General features: G+C 52.4%; 1 protein-coding gene across 1 annotated transcript in view; it reads left to right on the top strand.

Moving 5' to 3' along the window:
* DSCAML1 (DS cell adhesion molecule like 1) overlaps nucleotides 1-17109 on the top strand; it is a 349305-nt gene that overhangs the window by 326415 nt on the left and 5781 nt on the right. The window contains 8 exon segments of the mRNA XM_042906006.1: nucleotides 2622-2761; nucleotides 8884-9037; nucleotides 11375-11492; nucleotides 11860-12023; nucleotides 12268-12366; nucleotides 13048-13236; nucleotides 13696-13983; nucleotides 15479-15634. Coding sequence (XP_042761940.1) covers nucleotides 2622-2761; nucleotides 8884-9037; nucleotides 11375-11492; nucleotides 11860-12023; nucleotides 12268-12366; nucleotides 13048-13236; nucleotides 13696-13983; nucleotides 15479-15634 — 1308 coding nt within the window.

Raw genomic sequence — 17109 nt, 5'->3', positions numbered from 1 at the left:
CGGAACCTGAGATTTTGCATTTCTAACATGCTCCCAGGTGACGCTTCTGCTGACAACTGGACCACATTCTGAATATCCAGTGCACAGAGGATGTGAGAAGAAGTCCCGAAGAAGAGGAGAAAGGGAACGGGGCAGAAGATAAAATGCCTGAAAACTTTTCAGAATTGATGAAAGACATCCATCCCCAAAGCCAAAAGCACTCTGCAGACTCCACAAGCAATAACTTAAGGAAGTCCGCACCTAGGCTCATTGCAATAAAGCTGCTAAACAGGAAACGCAAAGGGAAAATTCCTAAAAGCAACCGAAGCGAAAAAGACCAGTTATCTTCACAGGACCAACAATTAGATTAACCGCTGCTTTATCAGAAACAATGGAATAATAAAAACAAGACAAGAAACAGTGGAAGCCGCGGAAGTCAGAAAACAATGCAGAGGTATAAAGTGTGTAAGGAAAATAGTTGTCAACCTGTGATTTTATGCCGAGCCAAAATACTCTCCAAGATTAAAATGAAATAAAGACGTTTTCAGACAAAAACTGAGAAAATGTATCACCAACATACTTGCTCTAGAGAAATAGTAAAGGGTATTATTCCTTAGCTAGAAGGAAAATGATCCCAGCTATGAGTTCCATGATGCAAGAAGCAAAGAATGAGTAAATGGTGAATGTATGAGTAAATCTCCATTAATACTGACTGTGTAAAATGATGATGACAGTGATATCATCTTGGGGAGGGTCTAATATCTGTGTGTGTGTGTGTGTGTGTGTGTGTGTGTGTGTGTGTGTGTGGCTAAAATATACAACAAAGGCATAGAAATTGGGTAAGAAGTTTGAAGTCTCTTGCATTGTCTGAGAGGAAAAAAAAAGGTGCCAATTAATGTTGTTAGGCTTTGGTAAAGGTTCACGTTGAGTAACCCCTAAAAGGCTGTCTAATAACCAATCTAATAAAGAGGGGGAATAAAATATTTTTTAAAAGACTCGATTCAAAAAAAAGAAAAAAGCAGGAAAGAAAATAAAAGTATTTAGTAAGCTGAGGTATTTAAACCCAAACATATAAGTGATTGCATTAACGATAAATCAACTAAATTATTCAATTAAAGGATAAAGACTGTCAGACTCATCCAGCAATGAAACAAACCCAACTATGTGCTGTTCACAGGAGACACCTAAGACATAAAGGTAGAGAAAGGTTCAATGTGAAAGGATTAAAGGCATCATTAGAGATACAGAAAGACACTCTGTTAGGATAAAAGACCCAATTTACTAGTCAAATGCAACAGTTTCGAATTTGTAGTGAACCTAATAACATAATCTCAAAATATAGAAAAGCAAAGACCGACAGGACTACAAAAATAGACAAATACACAGTCGTGGGGGAGATATCAACATACCCCTCTCGATTACTGCTGAGAAAAGAAGTGAGCAAGGACGGAAAAGATCTGAACCTGAGTTAGCACACCGGCCAGCCCCAGTGGCCACCCGTGGCCCCCTGCACTCCACAGCATACAGAGACACTAGCAGAAGCAGGATATCAGGGCCGTAGCTGTGAGGGAGGGCTCAGGCCCCTGGATGGATGGCCATGATGGATCGTCATTTTATTTAGCCTAGAATTGTTGACCACTTACTAGATTTTTTTAAAAATCACAGTAGATGCTAGAGCAAAACTGATTATTGTCACCGTTTATTGTCTTCTATGTGGCAGGCACTGTGCCAGGTGCTTTATTTTAATTATTACTAACTGTCTCTACAAACCTTTAATGTGGTTGTTATTATGTCCATCATCTATATGGGGAAACTGAGACTCAGGGAGGCAAAATGAGTTGAGTAGGATGCCATCACTGTCCTCAAAGGAGCATATAAAGCTCCCAGGAGGGAAGACAAGTGCACAGCAATTCAAGGGACAGATGAAGGGGAGCTGAAAACAGGAAGCTTCCAGTCTCCCAAGCAGAACCCTGGGACCCAGCTGGGCCAGGCAGGACCAGAGATGGGGACAGTGGGAGGGCAGAATACATATGAATTGGTATTCCCTTAGGATGAATATCCCGGCCAATTCTCAAGTAGACTTGCCCTCCTAAAAACAGAAAGGGCCTAAACAGCATCCCAGGGGCAGTGCCCTGGGCACATGGCAGGAAACCCTGTCACCCATTGGCTGACACCAGCCCCTGACCCTCAGGACACAGTCCACTCTGTGAGTCCATGGAGCCCCCAGCCTCAAGGAGCTCACAGGCCAAAGAGCAAAGTGACCAGTATATATGTTTGGTCTGTATACAAGCTAGTAGTTGAACGTTGGGAGAGGAAGCAGGTTAAGTTCCTAGGGATCAATGTGAAATCCCCATGGATTCTGTTTCTCTCTTGAGTGTCCTAAGTCCTTGGTTCTGGCCAGTTTTGAAGCTGGCCCTTCCCAATGCCTTCATCTTGGAAACTTTGTTACAAGCCCCAAATGATCACCTTTCTCCTTACCTGTTTGCCATGCTGGAACCTCCCCCCTTTAAACCATGGCTCCAGGATGCCTCCTCCAGGAAGCTCTCCCAGATTGATCTGCCTCACTCTCCCCACCATGTTATTCTTTCCCAAAGGTTAACCTCCTCCCTTCTCCAAACTGACCTGGCCTTCTCCCTACTTAGTTCCAGGTCCCCCTGCAGGCATCAAAGCTGTCCCTTCGTCTGCCAGCAGTGTGGTTGTCTCTTGGCTCCCCCCAGCCAAGCCCAATGGGGTGATCCGCAAGTACACCATCTTCTGCTCCAGCCCTGGGTCCGGCCAGCCGGTAAGTGGGCCCAGTGCCCAATGATGAGAGGGACAGGAGAAAGGGAAAAGTACCCTGAAGACCAGCTGGCTTCCGGGTCAAACCCGGGGGCTGCTTATGTCCATGTTTCTACCTAAATTCATGGATAAGAATGGGCACTGGTCACCCAAGAGCAGCTGAAGCCTTACCTGGTGCCCATCTTGGGTTAGTCCTCCGATCCAGGGGCTGCAAGGTGGTCACAACCCCTGGAGGCCTCTTTGAGTCAGGGGTCACCACCAAGCAGATGTGAAAGGGAGACCAAGGCCTGGGCTCTTCTGGTCTTCTGGTCTAGCTGACCAAGGAAGTTTCTATCAGGCCCCAGAGCTGGTGACTGGGGCCTGCCTGGTCCATGGCCTCTGGAAATGAATCACGCTCCAGCGTGAATGGTCTGGGCTCCGAGGGCTGCTGGAGCTCTGTCCTGAGCGGCCTCCTTAGCCTGGAGCCCACTGGAGGGAGGAGGAAAATGGCAGACAGTAGAAGGAAGGCAAGGGCATCTCTCTCTGGGCCAGGGCTGGGCCTCACTGCTGGGGAGAGGACTCAGACTTCAATATCTGCCCAAAGCTGGGAGTACAGTGCAGTACTATGGATATGCATATCCATAGACTATGCCTATCCATAGTATGCATCCTTCCCTCTACCTTTCCCGATCTCCAGCCTCTCCAGCACTGAGTTCTGCTGGGGGGCTACTCTGGAGCACAGCCGTTCTAGTTACTTGAGCAGGTGCACCTGCCCTCAAGGGGTGTCCAGTCTAGTGGGGAGGGGGCGGGGCGCACCAGGGGTGTGCGGGAGTAGTAGCCGGGAGATGTGCTCAGGACATCTCAGGCAGGCAGCAAGGAGCAGGAGGTGGCCAGCTTCCCCCTCCGCCAGCAGCTTGGGATGGGACAGCAGCCCGAGCATCTGCGGATGAGCTCCTGGCAGCCAGGAAGCATCTCTAGCTCCGCTCTGCTCTCCTGTGGTCTTTCTGAGTTACCCTCTGAGCAGTAGGTGGCCCAGCTCCGTACCAGTGAGGCCAGAGTTCTTTTGCCAGAGGAGAAGCCCAGAAATGTGGGCTTTTTAGTGACTCTGCGTCCTCCCCTCCATCCTCACGGCCACCAGCCCATATGCAGAAAAGTGCACATATCGTGGGCGTACGGCTCCATGACATCTCCTAGCACATTGGGCAAGCAGCACCCAGAGCAGGGAACACGACATCAGGACACCCCAGAGGACCTCCTTGTGCCCCTCCCGGTCACCACCCTTCCCCTGCCAGGGTGACGACCATGCTGACTTCAGATTAGCGTTGCCTGTTTATGTCCATTATATAAGTGAAGTTCATACCATTAATCTGACTTCTTTTACTCAACATTATTTTGAACTTGTGAATTTCCTCCACACTGTTGGGTGTGGTTATAGATCATTCACTCTCACTTCTGTATAGGTTTCCACCGGGTGCCTGTATAGAATTGTTTCATCCATTTCACTACCCATTGATAGGCATTTGGGTAGGTTCCAGTTTGGAGCTGTTCCTTGCGGCACTGCTGTGCACACCCATACACGTGTGTACTGTCGGGTGTGTTCCCAGGAGAGGAAATGCGGGGCCCTGGGGTCTGGACATTGAGAATGCGCTGCCATTGTTGGGTGTCTGTGCCAACTTTCCAATCGATGTTTTAGCCGTGCTGTCTGCCCCTCCTTCCCTTCTCCCTCTGTTCCCCCACCCCCACACACATCCTAAGCTTATCACCATTCTGGATGCCCACTGTGCCTTTTCCCAGCCCACGCCTCTGCCACTGCTGACCCCTGCCGTGGCATGGTCTTTATCCTCTGTCATATACTGAATGCATTTGATGGCAATTAGCTGCTCACTTCTCTGTCTCCTGTGCTGGTCCGTGGGGCCCTGTGAGGACAAGGGCAGCATCTTTTCATCTCTGGGTCCCCCAGCTGCCAAACACTGTGCCTGGAACATCATTGTCACTAAATGCATGTTTGATGAATGAATTACGAGCAGCCTGGCAATTGTAAAGCCTTAGACGTTGGGCAAGTTTCCCTTCATGAATTGATGGGAGAGGGTAGTCATTCTCCAGCTTGGTTTTGTGCGGTCATTTCCTCCTCCGACAATGAAGCCTTTCAAATGAGTGCTGCCTCCTCATTAACTCAGGCTTCACGAGCCCCCAGAACGGAGCTCCTGGGTCCCGTGCCCTGCTGGAGACCCTGGGGCCCTCCCCGCTTCTCTTCATGTCCTGAGCACAAGCACGTAGGAAGCTCCTCTCTCCTGGGGACGGTTCCTATCTGACAGTGGCACACAGGGGCCAGGGGGCCTGTGCGATGAGAACTTCATTCAGTTCAGCCACCTTATAGAGGAGGAACTGCCCTCAGCGAGGGACCCAGACACCTGACCACCACATTGTGTGATGTGTGATGTGTGATGTGTGATGTGTGAGGTTACCGCTCTGCACAAATATACTCCAAATTCCAAACAACTGCACTACAAATTCACTTATGAAAGAGACCTAGGAGTGAGCGCTGGGGGTGAGGACACAGGCGTGTACATGTGACAGGGCAAAACCACGGGTGTGAGTGTGAGGTTAGAGGCAATGCACGTGAGTCTAATGTATGCACACGTACTAGGGTGTGGAACCCTGAGAATAGACGGGAACCGCATCTGGCGTGGGCTCCCGCAAGTTATGCCCTTGGGGGCAGCCAGAACTGCAGGGAGTCCCGTTAGAAATTGTACCAAACGTGTTCATACACTTGTTGTTTTTCTCTGATTCTCAAAATGATGCAATTTTATTGTACAAAATTCTGTAAATACATAAAAGAATAGACAGGAGAGTAGAAATTACTTGTACTCATTCCCTGAAGATAAATGCTGGCAGTGCTTTGGTAGATAGCCTTCCAGCCTTTGATCTGTACGTATATTATGGGGGGGGTTTTAATAAAAAATTAAAATGAATTTTTACATAATGTTATATAATCTGTGTTTTCCATGTAATATATCTAGGCACTTTCCCACACCGTCACATACTCTTTTCAGACATGACCTTGAATGCCCATATGTATATAATCTATTTAACTAGTGCCCTCATTATTCTTTCATCTATTTTCAAATGTTCAACATTGTAAATAACATGTCATTGAACATTCTTCAGATAAGTCTTTATGCACATGTTTTATCATTTTCTTAGGTAAATTTCTATGGTAATTCCTGAGTCATAAAGAATATGGATATTCTTTTTTTTTTTAACGTTTATTTATTTTTGAGACAGAGAGAGACAGAGCATGAACGGGGGAGGGTCAGAGAGAGGGAGACACAGAATCTGAAACAGGCTCCAGGCTCTGAGCTGTCAGCACAGAGCCGACGCGGGGCTCGAACTCACGGAACGTGAGATCATGACCTGGGCCGAAGTCAGACGCTTAACCGACTGAGCCACCCAGGCGCCCCAAGAATATGGATATTCTTAAAATGTGCATACGTGTTTGTGAATTACCCCTCAGAAAGTTGGAACCAATTTATGCTTCCACCAGCAAAATAAGTCCATATTTGTTTCTTACCCCCATGCTAATCCAAAATATTATGTTTCATTTTTGCCAGTTGGATTGGAAAAAAGGGGTCCTGTTTTAGGTATATTCCTTTCATTACTAGTTAGGTTGATTATTGTTATATGTTTATTGACTGGTTTTTTTTTCATCTTTGGGTAAAATTGTCAATTCATGTCCTTTATCCATTTTTTATTTGGGTGGTTCATGGTTTTTTCTCATTGATTTGTGAGTGCTCTTTACATAGAAGGATAATAGCCTTTTTAAAAATCGTATTGGCTGCAATTATTTGCCAGCTCATTGCTTGCCTTTTGACACAATTTTTGGTGTGCCGTAGGTTTTGTTTTCATATAATTCAAATTTATGAATCACTGTCATTTGTGATTTTTGCGTTTATTTTTATGATTAGAAAGACAAATATGTTCACAGTTTTACCTTTTTCTTTTTAACTTTTGATCCACTGGGACTTTATTTGGGAGTATAGTGATGTGTTCTTATTTTTTATTTATTTTTTAAACGTTTATTTATTTTTGAGACAGAGAGAGACAGAGCATGAACCGGGGAGGGTCAGAGAGAGGGAGACACAGAATCGGAAACAGGCTCCAGGCTCCGAGCTGTCAGCACAGAGCCCGACGCGGGGCTTGAACTCATGAACCGCGAGATCATGACCTGAGCTGAAGTCGGACGCTTAACCGACTGAGCCACCCAGGCACTCCCAGTGATGTGTTTTTAAAAGCGATTTCAGGAGATTCTTGGGGAGCCCAGGTTCAAAGGAAGACCCCGGGATCTGGATTCGAAGCTAACACCTTCAAAGGGAAGCCAAACCTTTCCTGTGTAGACACAAACGTACGCTCACGTACACACTGACACACAAGCACGCACATTCGTCTTTTCTCCACACGTGCACATGCACACCTCAATCCTCACGGAAGAGTGAGCCGGGAGAAGAACGCGTCCCAGTTTACAAAGGACTCGCCCAGCCCTCGCCTATTTGTGCCTCTCTGTAACCACACGGGGTAGGCAGAGCAGTATCGCTTTCTTAGTTCACAGAATAGGAAACCGAGGCCCCGGGAGCCTTGAGAGAGAAAGGTGTATGAGCTGTGAGACTCACACTTGGTAAGAAGGGCAGGCGGGTGTTGGAGCCACTACACCACCCACTTCGTGCACAGACAGGAACTACAGGTACCCGCACGGTCCCCTGGGTGCCATGGCCTGCAAAGACTTCCCAAGTACCAGGGCTGAAGGTGGCTTTGCACCTGTCTGCAGCAGGGACCCCCCTGGTTCAAGGCCAAATCTCCATTAGGGAGGCAAGAGGGAGACTCTGCCAGGGAGCTCTCTGCGTATTGAGGAGACGCCTGTGCCTCCTTCCTAACATCTCCTTGCAGATGGCCTGGGGCCAAAAAGGATGGTTTCTCCTGCCCTAAGTCATCGGGCCCCTCAGTCCTCCCGTGGGGCACAGAGAATGTCCCTCTGTGACCCCATCTCTATCTGCAGGTCTGTCCCTCAGCATGTGGATGAATGCGTCCACGTGTCCGTGTGCGTGTGAGCGTGCATGTGAGCATGTGTGTGCACGATCCCGTGACTGCAGAGATAACTAATTATTAGCTCCCTCTGGCCTCAGGGCCCCCCATCTGTTCCGGGGGCTGCTCCCCCCTCCCTAGACTTCTGCCCTGATTTCAAAGAGGCCCCAGTGCTGCCCTCCTTTCCCTTCCCCGCGGCTGACCAAAAAATAAAATGAAAGTCAGCCCCATCCCGCCTGGACCAGGGAAGGGGCTGACAGGAGGTCTGCAAACTAGCGCTTATCAAAAGCTCCTTCTCAAATTCATTTCAATATCTGAGCCTCTGGTTTCCAAGGCAACATAATCTTTTCATCAAAGCAACTGGTAAAACCACTGGGATCCGATATTGTTTTGTTGGCAACTTGTCAAAAGTGTCATTTGGTTAAAAAAAAATTTATAGATTTATACAACCTACAAATATATACGGTGATCTATACCACTAATAATCATTAATAAAGTGTTGTCCCGTGAAGCTTTCCGGGTTCCGTCTCCCACCCCTTCTTCCCCCAGACGGTTTGCTCCCGCAGAATGAAGGAGTGGTAATTAGACGGCGGGGCGGGGAGGTGGTGCGGAGCCGGCTCGGGCTGGGGGCGCCCGTCTACAGCCCTAATAAGGCAAATGCGGTAATTTAGTTTCTTCCCAGAGACTCCCTTTCCCCGGGGTCTTCCTGGGACCCTCCCTCCTCCATTCTCCCTTCTCCGGACTCCCTCCATCACTCACCCGAAACACTCACATCCCCTGACCTGCAGCCACACTTGCCAGGGTCTGGGTCGGCCAAAGAAGTAAACCGAGGCTGGCCCAGCACCCCGCCAGAGAAGGCCCACGAGCCCCCAGGGCCAAGCCCGGTGCAGACTCTGCTCACTGTTGCTCCCAAACAACAAAGGGCGAACGAGGCAGGATCCTGCCTCCTCTCCCCACCCCCCTGACTGGCCCACCCCCCTACTCTGAGCCCAGGTCCCCCAAAGAAGGTTGGGGTTGGAGGCTGGAGGCCCAGGAGGCTGGGTTTTACACTTCTCTGCCCCTGTCCCGCAGGCTCCGAGCGAGTATGAGACGAGTCCAGAGCAGCTCTTCTACCGGATCGCCCACCTAAACCGTGGGCAACAGTACCTGCTGTGGGTGGCCGCCGTCACCTCTGCCGGCCGGGGCAACAGCAGCGAGAAGGTCACCATTGAGCCTGCGGGCAAGGGTAAGCGGCGCAGGCCGGAGGGGAAGAAGCGGCCAGAAGCCCCCTTCTAGAATTCGGGCTCTCCCAAGAGAGGGGGTGTCTCTCTCCACCCTCTCTGCCACCTGGCCGAGAGGAGCTGGCGGGCCACCCGCCTCTGTCCCGCATCCGCCAACACTGGGCCTCTGCTGCCCCCTGACTCCCAGAAAGCCTTACAGCACGCTCCAGGCCGTGCAGCTACTCAGGGCCCGGTGGCATGGAGGGCCCCGGTCCCTCCTCCAAACTCGACTCCAGGGCTGAAAGAAGGGACATCAGCCTCGCTCCCAGCTCGAGGCAGAGCCTTTGTCCCAAGGCTCGGCTCCTCCAGAGGGGGCGGTGGCAGGGTACGCGGCTTCCACGGGGCCGAGAGCCATAAAGGGAGCTTCGTCGTTTCAAAGCCTAGAGGTAATGCCTCTGATGGCTGATTCACTCGATGCACGGACACTTAAGAGAGCGCAGACCTAGGAGGCCCTGGGCTAGATGCTGCACGCGGAGTTTGTTCTTAGGGAACACCCCCATCGAATCCCTGGCCTGGGCAGAAGTATGGCATGAGGGCATATGCACCCCCGCGTTACAGGGAATGACAGGTGTGGGGCCCCGGCCCGGGAGCAAAGAGGCAGCCGCACAGCAGCTGATGTGCCCTCCGTGCAGACCGCAGGCCATGGGATCGACCCGCTGCCAGCCCACAACTTCAGTCCTCTGCTTTGGTTCTGGGCCTCCGTGGGAAGGCCACCTTCCTCTTGGGCCGGCCTCCTCCCTCAGCCACCTGAGTCTGTAGCCCTGGGGCCCTGGGAACCCACCCCAGCCACGTGGCAGCACCAGGCCTGGAGCTCTACAGCGTTTGGTGGCCTGGTTAACTTAACACCTGTGACACGGCCCGGTGGTCTGAGAGGGACCTGACGCGACTACCCTCTCCGGGTGCCCTTGACGTCTTTGCCTTTCTTGCTTTCCGTGAGGCCGCTTGTGCATCCTGGTGCTCCGAGGGTGCTCCTGTCAACCCCGGGGGACGTTCCTTTCTCCTCCGTGGCTGTATGTTACTGCCACCCCTGTGTCAGTGTACATGCCTGCTCCCGGTGACTCCGTCCCTGGGCCGCTGACTCCCACATCGGTGTCCGTGGGACACTTGTATATCTGGGTGCTTCCCAGTTACTCCACGCGGGCGACCCCAGGTTCAGTGGGAGCGAAGTATCCCCGTTCCTCCTCCTCCTCCTTCCGTGTGCCTGGTCTCTGTGAGGGCACCAGCACCCAGCCGGCATCGGGCAGTCGTCGTCCCCTCCCCCTCTATCGCTTCCTCAAAGCCAGGTCCTTCCCCGAGTCCTGCCGGTGCTTCCTGGAGCCCCTCACCTCTTGCCCCACTTACATCGGCTCCAGCCGCCATCTTGCCACTGAGCCACGTCCTCTGCCAAGCCATCCTCTGCCGGCACCGGGGCTTTATCTGCAACTCTACTTTGAACACGTCACTACTTACTTATCGGCTCCCAGTGGCTCCTCATGACCCCAAGAGGAAGTCCAGCCTCCTTGTTCTGCCGACAGAGCGCCCCCCCCGCCACCCGCCGCCCATGCTTCTGCTCCTGCTCACCACCCGTCCCCCTTCACCCACCCTGGGCTTTGGTCACGTCAGAGTATTTGCAGACCCTCACACTTCCCACGGGTCCCAGGCCTCCAGGCCCCTACTCGGTGCTGCTGCCTCTTCCCACCATGACTCTCCTTCCCTGCACAGGGCCTTCCTTTTTAGCCTTCAAGATTCAAGGTAAAGCTTCCAATTCCAGAAGCCTCCCTGGCTGTCACCTCCACCACCACCGAGCTGGCGGAGTCCATTCTTCCTGTGGGTTCCCACGGTTACTTGTACCTATCCCTACCGTAGTATTCTCGACCCGTGGGGGAAAAAAATGTTTTTAAGTTGGGCTCCATGCCCAGCGTGGAACCCATGACCCTGAGATCAAGACCTGAGCTGAGAGAGCAAGAGTCAGATGCTTTACCGACTGAGCCTCCCAGGCGTGCCCCTGCCCCCATAATGATCCTTTTTAAGTGTCTGTCCTGGACAATGTGCAACTCGAGGACAGGAAATAGATCTTCTTCACTGTGTGAGTCTTCAGAGCCTCATGGGAGACCTGGCCCATAGCAAGTATTTATTTGATAAATGTTTGTTGAACCAATGACTCCCATCTGAGCTTGCCTGCACCCACCCCTGCTCCAAGCTCAAAGCGGAGGTCAGGTAGGAGATGGGGGGCTTGATGCGTAAATTTGGGGAGCCCCAAGAAAGGCCGCCCAGTACAGCATTGTGGGTAGGAGTGGGGTGCCCTCACGTTCTCCTCCCCGTAGCCCCAGCGAAGATCATCTCATTCGGAGGCACCGTGACAACACCCTGGATGAAAGACGTCCGGCTGCCCTGCAACTCAGTGGGAGATCCAGCCCCTGCTGTGAAGTGGACCAAGGACAGGTATGTGCGGGACCCTGGAGGGCTGAGTGACCCAAGTGATGGGTGGTAGATGAGCCTTAAAGAAAAGAATCGGGTGCCTTTACCTTCCAGCTGACCAGAGGCCCTGCCGGGTGCACGGCTACTGCTCTCCCAGGAGGCCTGGGCTCCCTGGCTCCCCACTGTTGACGGCTAAGCATCTCCCCTCCCTGGGTGCCCGAAGAGGGCAGGGTTACGGGATATCCCCAGGAAGTGCTGAGCAGAGCCAAGGGCCCTGGGCCGCCTAGCCAGCCTCCTTCTGCTCCCAGCCCTGTGTGCCTCCAGTCCTGAGGGAGGCCCCGGGAAGAGGGGGTGCTTACCATAACCCCTCTCTGCCGCCCCACCCCTGCAGTGAAGACTCGGCCATCCCTGTGTCCATGGACGGGCACCGGCTCATCCATACCAACGGCACACTGCTGCTGCGTGCTGTGAAGGCTGAGGACTCAGGCTACTACACCTGCACGGCCACCAACACTGGAGGCTTCGACACTATTATCGTCAACCTTCTGGTGCAAGGTAAGACCCTGGAAGGCTGGCCCCCCGGCAACCTCCCCAACGACCTGGGCGACAGACCCTCAGTGGGACAGAGGTGCCACATGGAAGAGAAGGCAGGAGGGATGGAGAGAAGGAGCGGGAGCCGGGGAGGCTCCAAGAGGGTGGGAAAGCCAGGCCTTGGCCCTCACTTGCAGCTGGGAGACCCCACGCCCCCGTCATCGGATGTTAACGCTTTGTGGTGAGGGCTGGTGGCTTTCCCTCACAGTTCCCCCGGACCAGCCCCGCCTCACTGTCTCTAAAACCTCCGCTTCATCCATCACCCTGACCTGGATTCCAGGTGACAATGGGGGCAGCTCCATCCGAGGTGAGAGGGGTCTGGATGAGGAGGGGGGAAAGGGGAAGAAACTCTGGGCCCAGGAGCAGGGGAAGGGCTTCACCCACTCCCACCACTTGGTCCCCATAATGCCCCAGAAGTGATCAATGGCCAGGGGGATGGGCAATTCGGACCAGTAGGAAGTTACCCAAGTGCCACAGAAAGTCACCAGCCTAGGTATCCCACGTTTAGGCGGCCCACCCCAAATGCTGCTGGTGAGCTGTGTGAACCTGGAGAGATCTGTTTTCTTCTCTGGGCCTCAGTTCCCAAATCTGTAACAGTAGACAGAGAGTGCTTCTCGGCCTCGAATAAGCACATGAATCACCAGGAGGCTCTTAAAGAATGCAGATTCTGATTCAAGAGGTCTGGGATGGGATCTGAAAAGCCCCCAGGTGATCTAATACCGCTGTCAGGGGGACCATCCCTGGAGTAGCAGGGTCTAAGTAGGGTCCCTTTTAAGCCTCAAGGCTTTGGATTCTGCTCCCTTCCCCACCTTAGCTGCTAAAGAGAGAGCGGGAAAACTCCTTGCAGCTTTGGGTCCAACCTGCATGGGCCCTCCCCCCATCACCAAAGGCCCCACTCTGCCCCTGCCGGAGCCCAGCCCCACGACGCCTGTTGGGGTGTCCCAGGCCCCGCCACGCCCGCCCTGAGCCAGGCAAACCTCCCGGGCAGGCTTCGTGCTGCAGTACTCGGTGGACAACAGCGAAGAGTGGAAGGATGTGTTCATCAGCTCAGGGGAGCGGTCCTTCAAGCTGGACAGCCTCAAGTGTGGCACGTGGTACAAGGTGAAGCTGGCAGCCAAGAACAGCGTGGGCTCCGGGCGCATCAGCGAGATCATCGAGGCAAAGACCCACGGGCGGGGTGAGGCTTAGCGATCACCCAGCTGGGGAGAGATGGGCCCAGGCCATGGGGATGGAAGATGGCTGGGGTAGGCAAGGAGGGCGCTGGGAAGCGGAGACTGAGGGGAGGGGCTTAGCCGCGTTCCGGCCTATGGATAGCACCTTGACCAATCACAGTAGGAGAAACAGGCCCCACCTCCCTGGCGGGGTAGCCGATGGTGACAGCCTCCTCCTTCTCCCCACATCCCTTCCTCCTCTGCTGAGGCCTTCTCTCCAGGTCCTTCCCTCATCCCCCTCCTCCTCTGTCCCCTGGGGCATCCCTAGTCCCATGTGTGCCAAACGCTGTTCCCCAGAGCCACTGCAGCCCCCCTGACCCAGGGTACTCCTCCCCCCCCGCGGATGAACGAACCCTCCTCCTCTCTCTCGGTCTCTAACCACGCTCTCTCCCTGTGCCCCCCCCCCCCCCCCCCCCGCCCCCCAGAGCCCTCCTTCAGCAAAGACCAGCACCTGTTCACCCACATCAACTCCACGCATGCTCGGCTTAACCTGCAGGGCTGGAACAACGGGGGCTGCCCTATCACAGCCATCGTCCTGGAGTACCGGCCCAAGGGCACCTGGGCCTGGCAGGGGCTGCGGGCCAACAGCTCCGGGGAGGTGTTTCTGACCGAGCTGCGCGAGGCCACGTGGTACGAGCTGCGCATGCGGGCCTGCAACAGCGCCGGCTGCGGCAACGAGACTGCCCAGTTCGCCACCCTGGACTACGACGGGAGTGAGTCAGAGAGGGTGGGAGGGGCAGCACCCGGACCGCGGGGAGGTGTCCCCAGGGAAGCCGGCAGAGAGGCAGATGCATAAAGACAGGACAGACAAATCGAAAAACAGACAGGGAGGAAAAAGCTGGAGACAGGGAAGGGAGCAGCAGACCCGTAGGCAGGCAGGCCGGTACGCAGGTGCGCCCGTGACCATACAGACCTGCAGATAGGCAAACGGGTCACACTAAGACAGACAGTCTTGGAAGGTGCAGTCCTTGCTCTCTGTTGCTTCAGAGAGATGGAGAGGAATGTAGAGGTGTAGTTGAGGCCCTGCCCTCGGAGGACCCTCTGCTAACATGGTGCATTAGCCAGGATGGGACTGTCTGTGCTGCAGTAACAGATAAACACTAAAAGCTCCAGGGCTTAGCCCAGTAAAGATCTGCTTCTTGCTCTCATAATGCCTTGAGAGGGTTGGCTGGCCACCATCTTCTAGCTCTGCCATCTTGAATGGGTAGCCTCCAAGGTCACCAAGAAGAGAAGGATAAAAGAGGCACCCCAGTTCTTAACTGCCTTGGCCAGGAGGTGACGCACGTCACTTCTGTTCACACTCTGTTGTCCGGAACTAGTTACCTGATTCTCATCTAACTGCCAGGAAGTCTGGGAGGTGTAGATGAGCACGTGGATGTTTGGTGTCTGCCACGTGGGGCACTTCCTACACATGCATACGCTCACACACACGCATGCACACACATGCACATCATGCACACACACACGTGCATGCATACATTAAAGGTACATGGAAGGCTGAATTCATAGAGATCCATTGTCACAAGGTAAATGAAGTCGACCCGTGCGTTAAGGAAATCGAAGAAAAGCAGTAGCAGAAGGGGATGGGCTCAAACAAGGAAGCTTCATGAAGGAGATGGCTCTTATTCAAGGCTTTGAAACAGGCAAAAGAGGGGCTTTGCAGAGGGCTATGTCAGCAGAACTTACTGCCTCTGTGCAGGCACCCAAAGTTAGCAGATACTGCCCATGGGAGGGGGGGATCAAGGAGACAATGCAGCATTGAATGGCTTTGTTCCCATCTGGGGAAGAGACCCTGGGATCCCACTGCTCTGACAGTGGTCTCTCAGATTCCCGCTATCCCTCCCCCATTTTACGAGCTGGATGGGGGCATCTAAGCTCATCTGTCCCCCCTCTAGAAATGAACATTGAACTCCAACAGGAAGGAGACTATCTCTGAAAGACTTCAGGATAATTCTAAAACAGCCCCACGAAGTCATCAATTTCATAATGCAGCATAGAAACTACATGATTGTTCATGGATGTCCTGATCTGACCAGAATTTGGGGGGTGGGGGAGGGCAAAAGGGGAAGGCTGGGGCTCTGTGCCAGGAAGTGGGGGTCAGAATGAGACCAAGGGCAGCAAGAGAGGTTCAAGGGCTACCCCACCCGGAGGACTCTGTATAGATCCTACTCATAAGGGACATCTGACTCCCTTCTTCACCCCATTCAGGTACCATCCCTCCCATCAAGTCTGCTCAAGGTGAGGGGGATGATGTGAAGAAGCTGTTCACCATTGGCTGCCCGGTCATCCTGGCCACTCTGGGGGTGGCGCTGCTCTTCATCGTTCGCAAGAAGAGGAAGGAGAAGCGGCTGAAGCGGCTCCGAGGTAGGCAAGTTTCCTACGGGCTTCCCAGGAAGGAGTGTTGGCCCTCAGCCACGCTGGCCACCTTTCATTGGCTCATGGCACCATCCGGGCAAGAGAGTGTACCTGTGTCTCATTGAAGGGAGAGCTGCTACTCCAATCTTCTGAAACTTTAGTTCTCACTGCTTCCTCCTCTGTGCCCCCAAGACTCTGTGCCTGACTTAACCAGGGCTGAATTTTAGAGGTGCACACTGGTAAAGCCATATTGGTTTAAATATGTAAACATTTCCATGTCAGGGGCACCTGGGTGGCTCAGTCGGTTAAGCATCCGACTTCAGCTCAGGTCATGATCTCGTGATTCGTGAGTTCGAGCCTCTTGTCGGGCTCTGTGCTGACATCTCAGAGCCTGGAGCCTGCTTCCGGTTCTGTGTCTCTCCCTCTCTCTCTGCCCCTCTCCTGCTTGTGCTCTATCTCTCTCTCTCTCTCTCTCTGTCTCTCAAAAATGAATAAATGTTAAAAAAAAATAAAGAATAAACATTTCTATGTTGTTCCCTTCCACCCTGGATCTTCCTTCTCTCACACAGGATCCCTGCGATTCTTCTAGGAGCTGGCCACTAAAGCATAGACCTGCAGGTGGTCTCTAGGACCTTGCTCAGTTCTGACTGTGTTGCTTCCAGAATGTGTCTGATGTTAAATATTTTGAATATCACCCCTGTCCTAATACATGATACCATAGACTGGCATGAATGGGTCTGATTTACCTTGATTTCCCCAGGGCCTAGTACAGTGTCTGGGACCTAGTAGTTTCTTAACAGATGGTCATTCATTCATTCGGAAAACATTTATTGAATATCTGCTGTATTGTAGATACTTCCATACATTGGAGATATAAAGACGAGTGAAAGAAGAGTCCATAGTCCTCATAGAGGACTCCTATGAGTCAAGTCCTCATAGAGTTTATAGAGTCTAACATGAGAAGCCAGGGCACAACAGTAGTACAAAAGAGGGAATTACTAACACTGCCTTGTGTGTTTAGGAGTCAAGTGGATGGATGGATGGATGGATGGATGGATGGATGGATGGATGGATGATTGGATGAATGGTTGAGTGATTAATTGGATGGTTGGATGGAAAGATATATAGGTGGAAGGATGGCTGGATAGATGGTTAAATGAAAGGTTCAATGTATAGGTGGTTTAATGGATAGGTGGCTGTATAGATAGATGGAGGAGTAGATAGATAAACGATTCGATAGATGGAAAGATTAATGGTTGAATGGATTCATGTGTGGATCCATGGGTAGGTGGATGGATGGATGTATATTTGAATGGATGGATAATAGATGAATGATTAGGTAGATGGATAGATAGTTGAATGGATGTTTGGATGGCTGGAGGATGGATAGATGGATGGATAGATAGATGGATGATAAGATGGACAGATGATTGTATGACTTTATGGATGTATGGGTAGGTGATTGGATGAATGGTTGAGTAGAT

The sequence above is a fragment of the Panthera leo genome, chromosome D1 (assembly GCF_018350215.1).
Source record: "Panthera leo isolate Ple1 chromosome D1, P.leo_Ple1_pat1.1, whole genome shotgun sequence".
Lineage (NCBI taxonomy): Eukaryota > Metazoa > Chordata > Mammalia > Carnivora > Felidae > Panthera > Panthera leo.
Note: the sequence above shows the minus strand (reverse complement) of the source record. Positions and strands in the feature narration are given on the sequence as shown.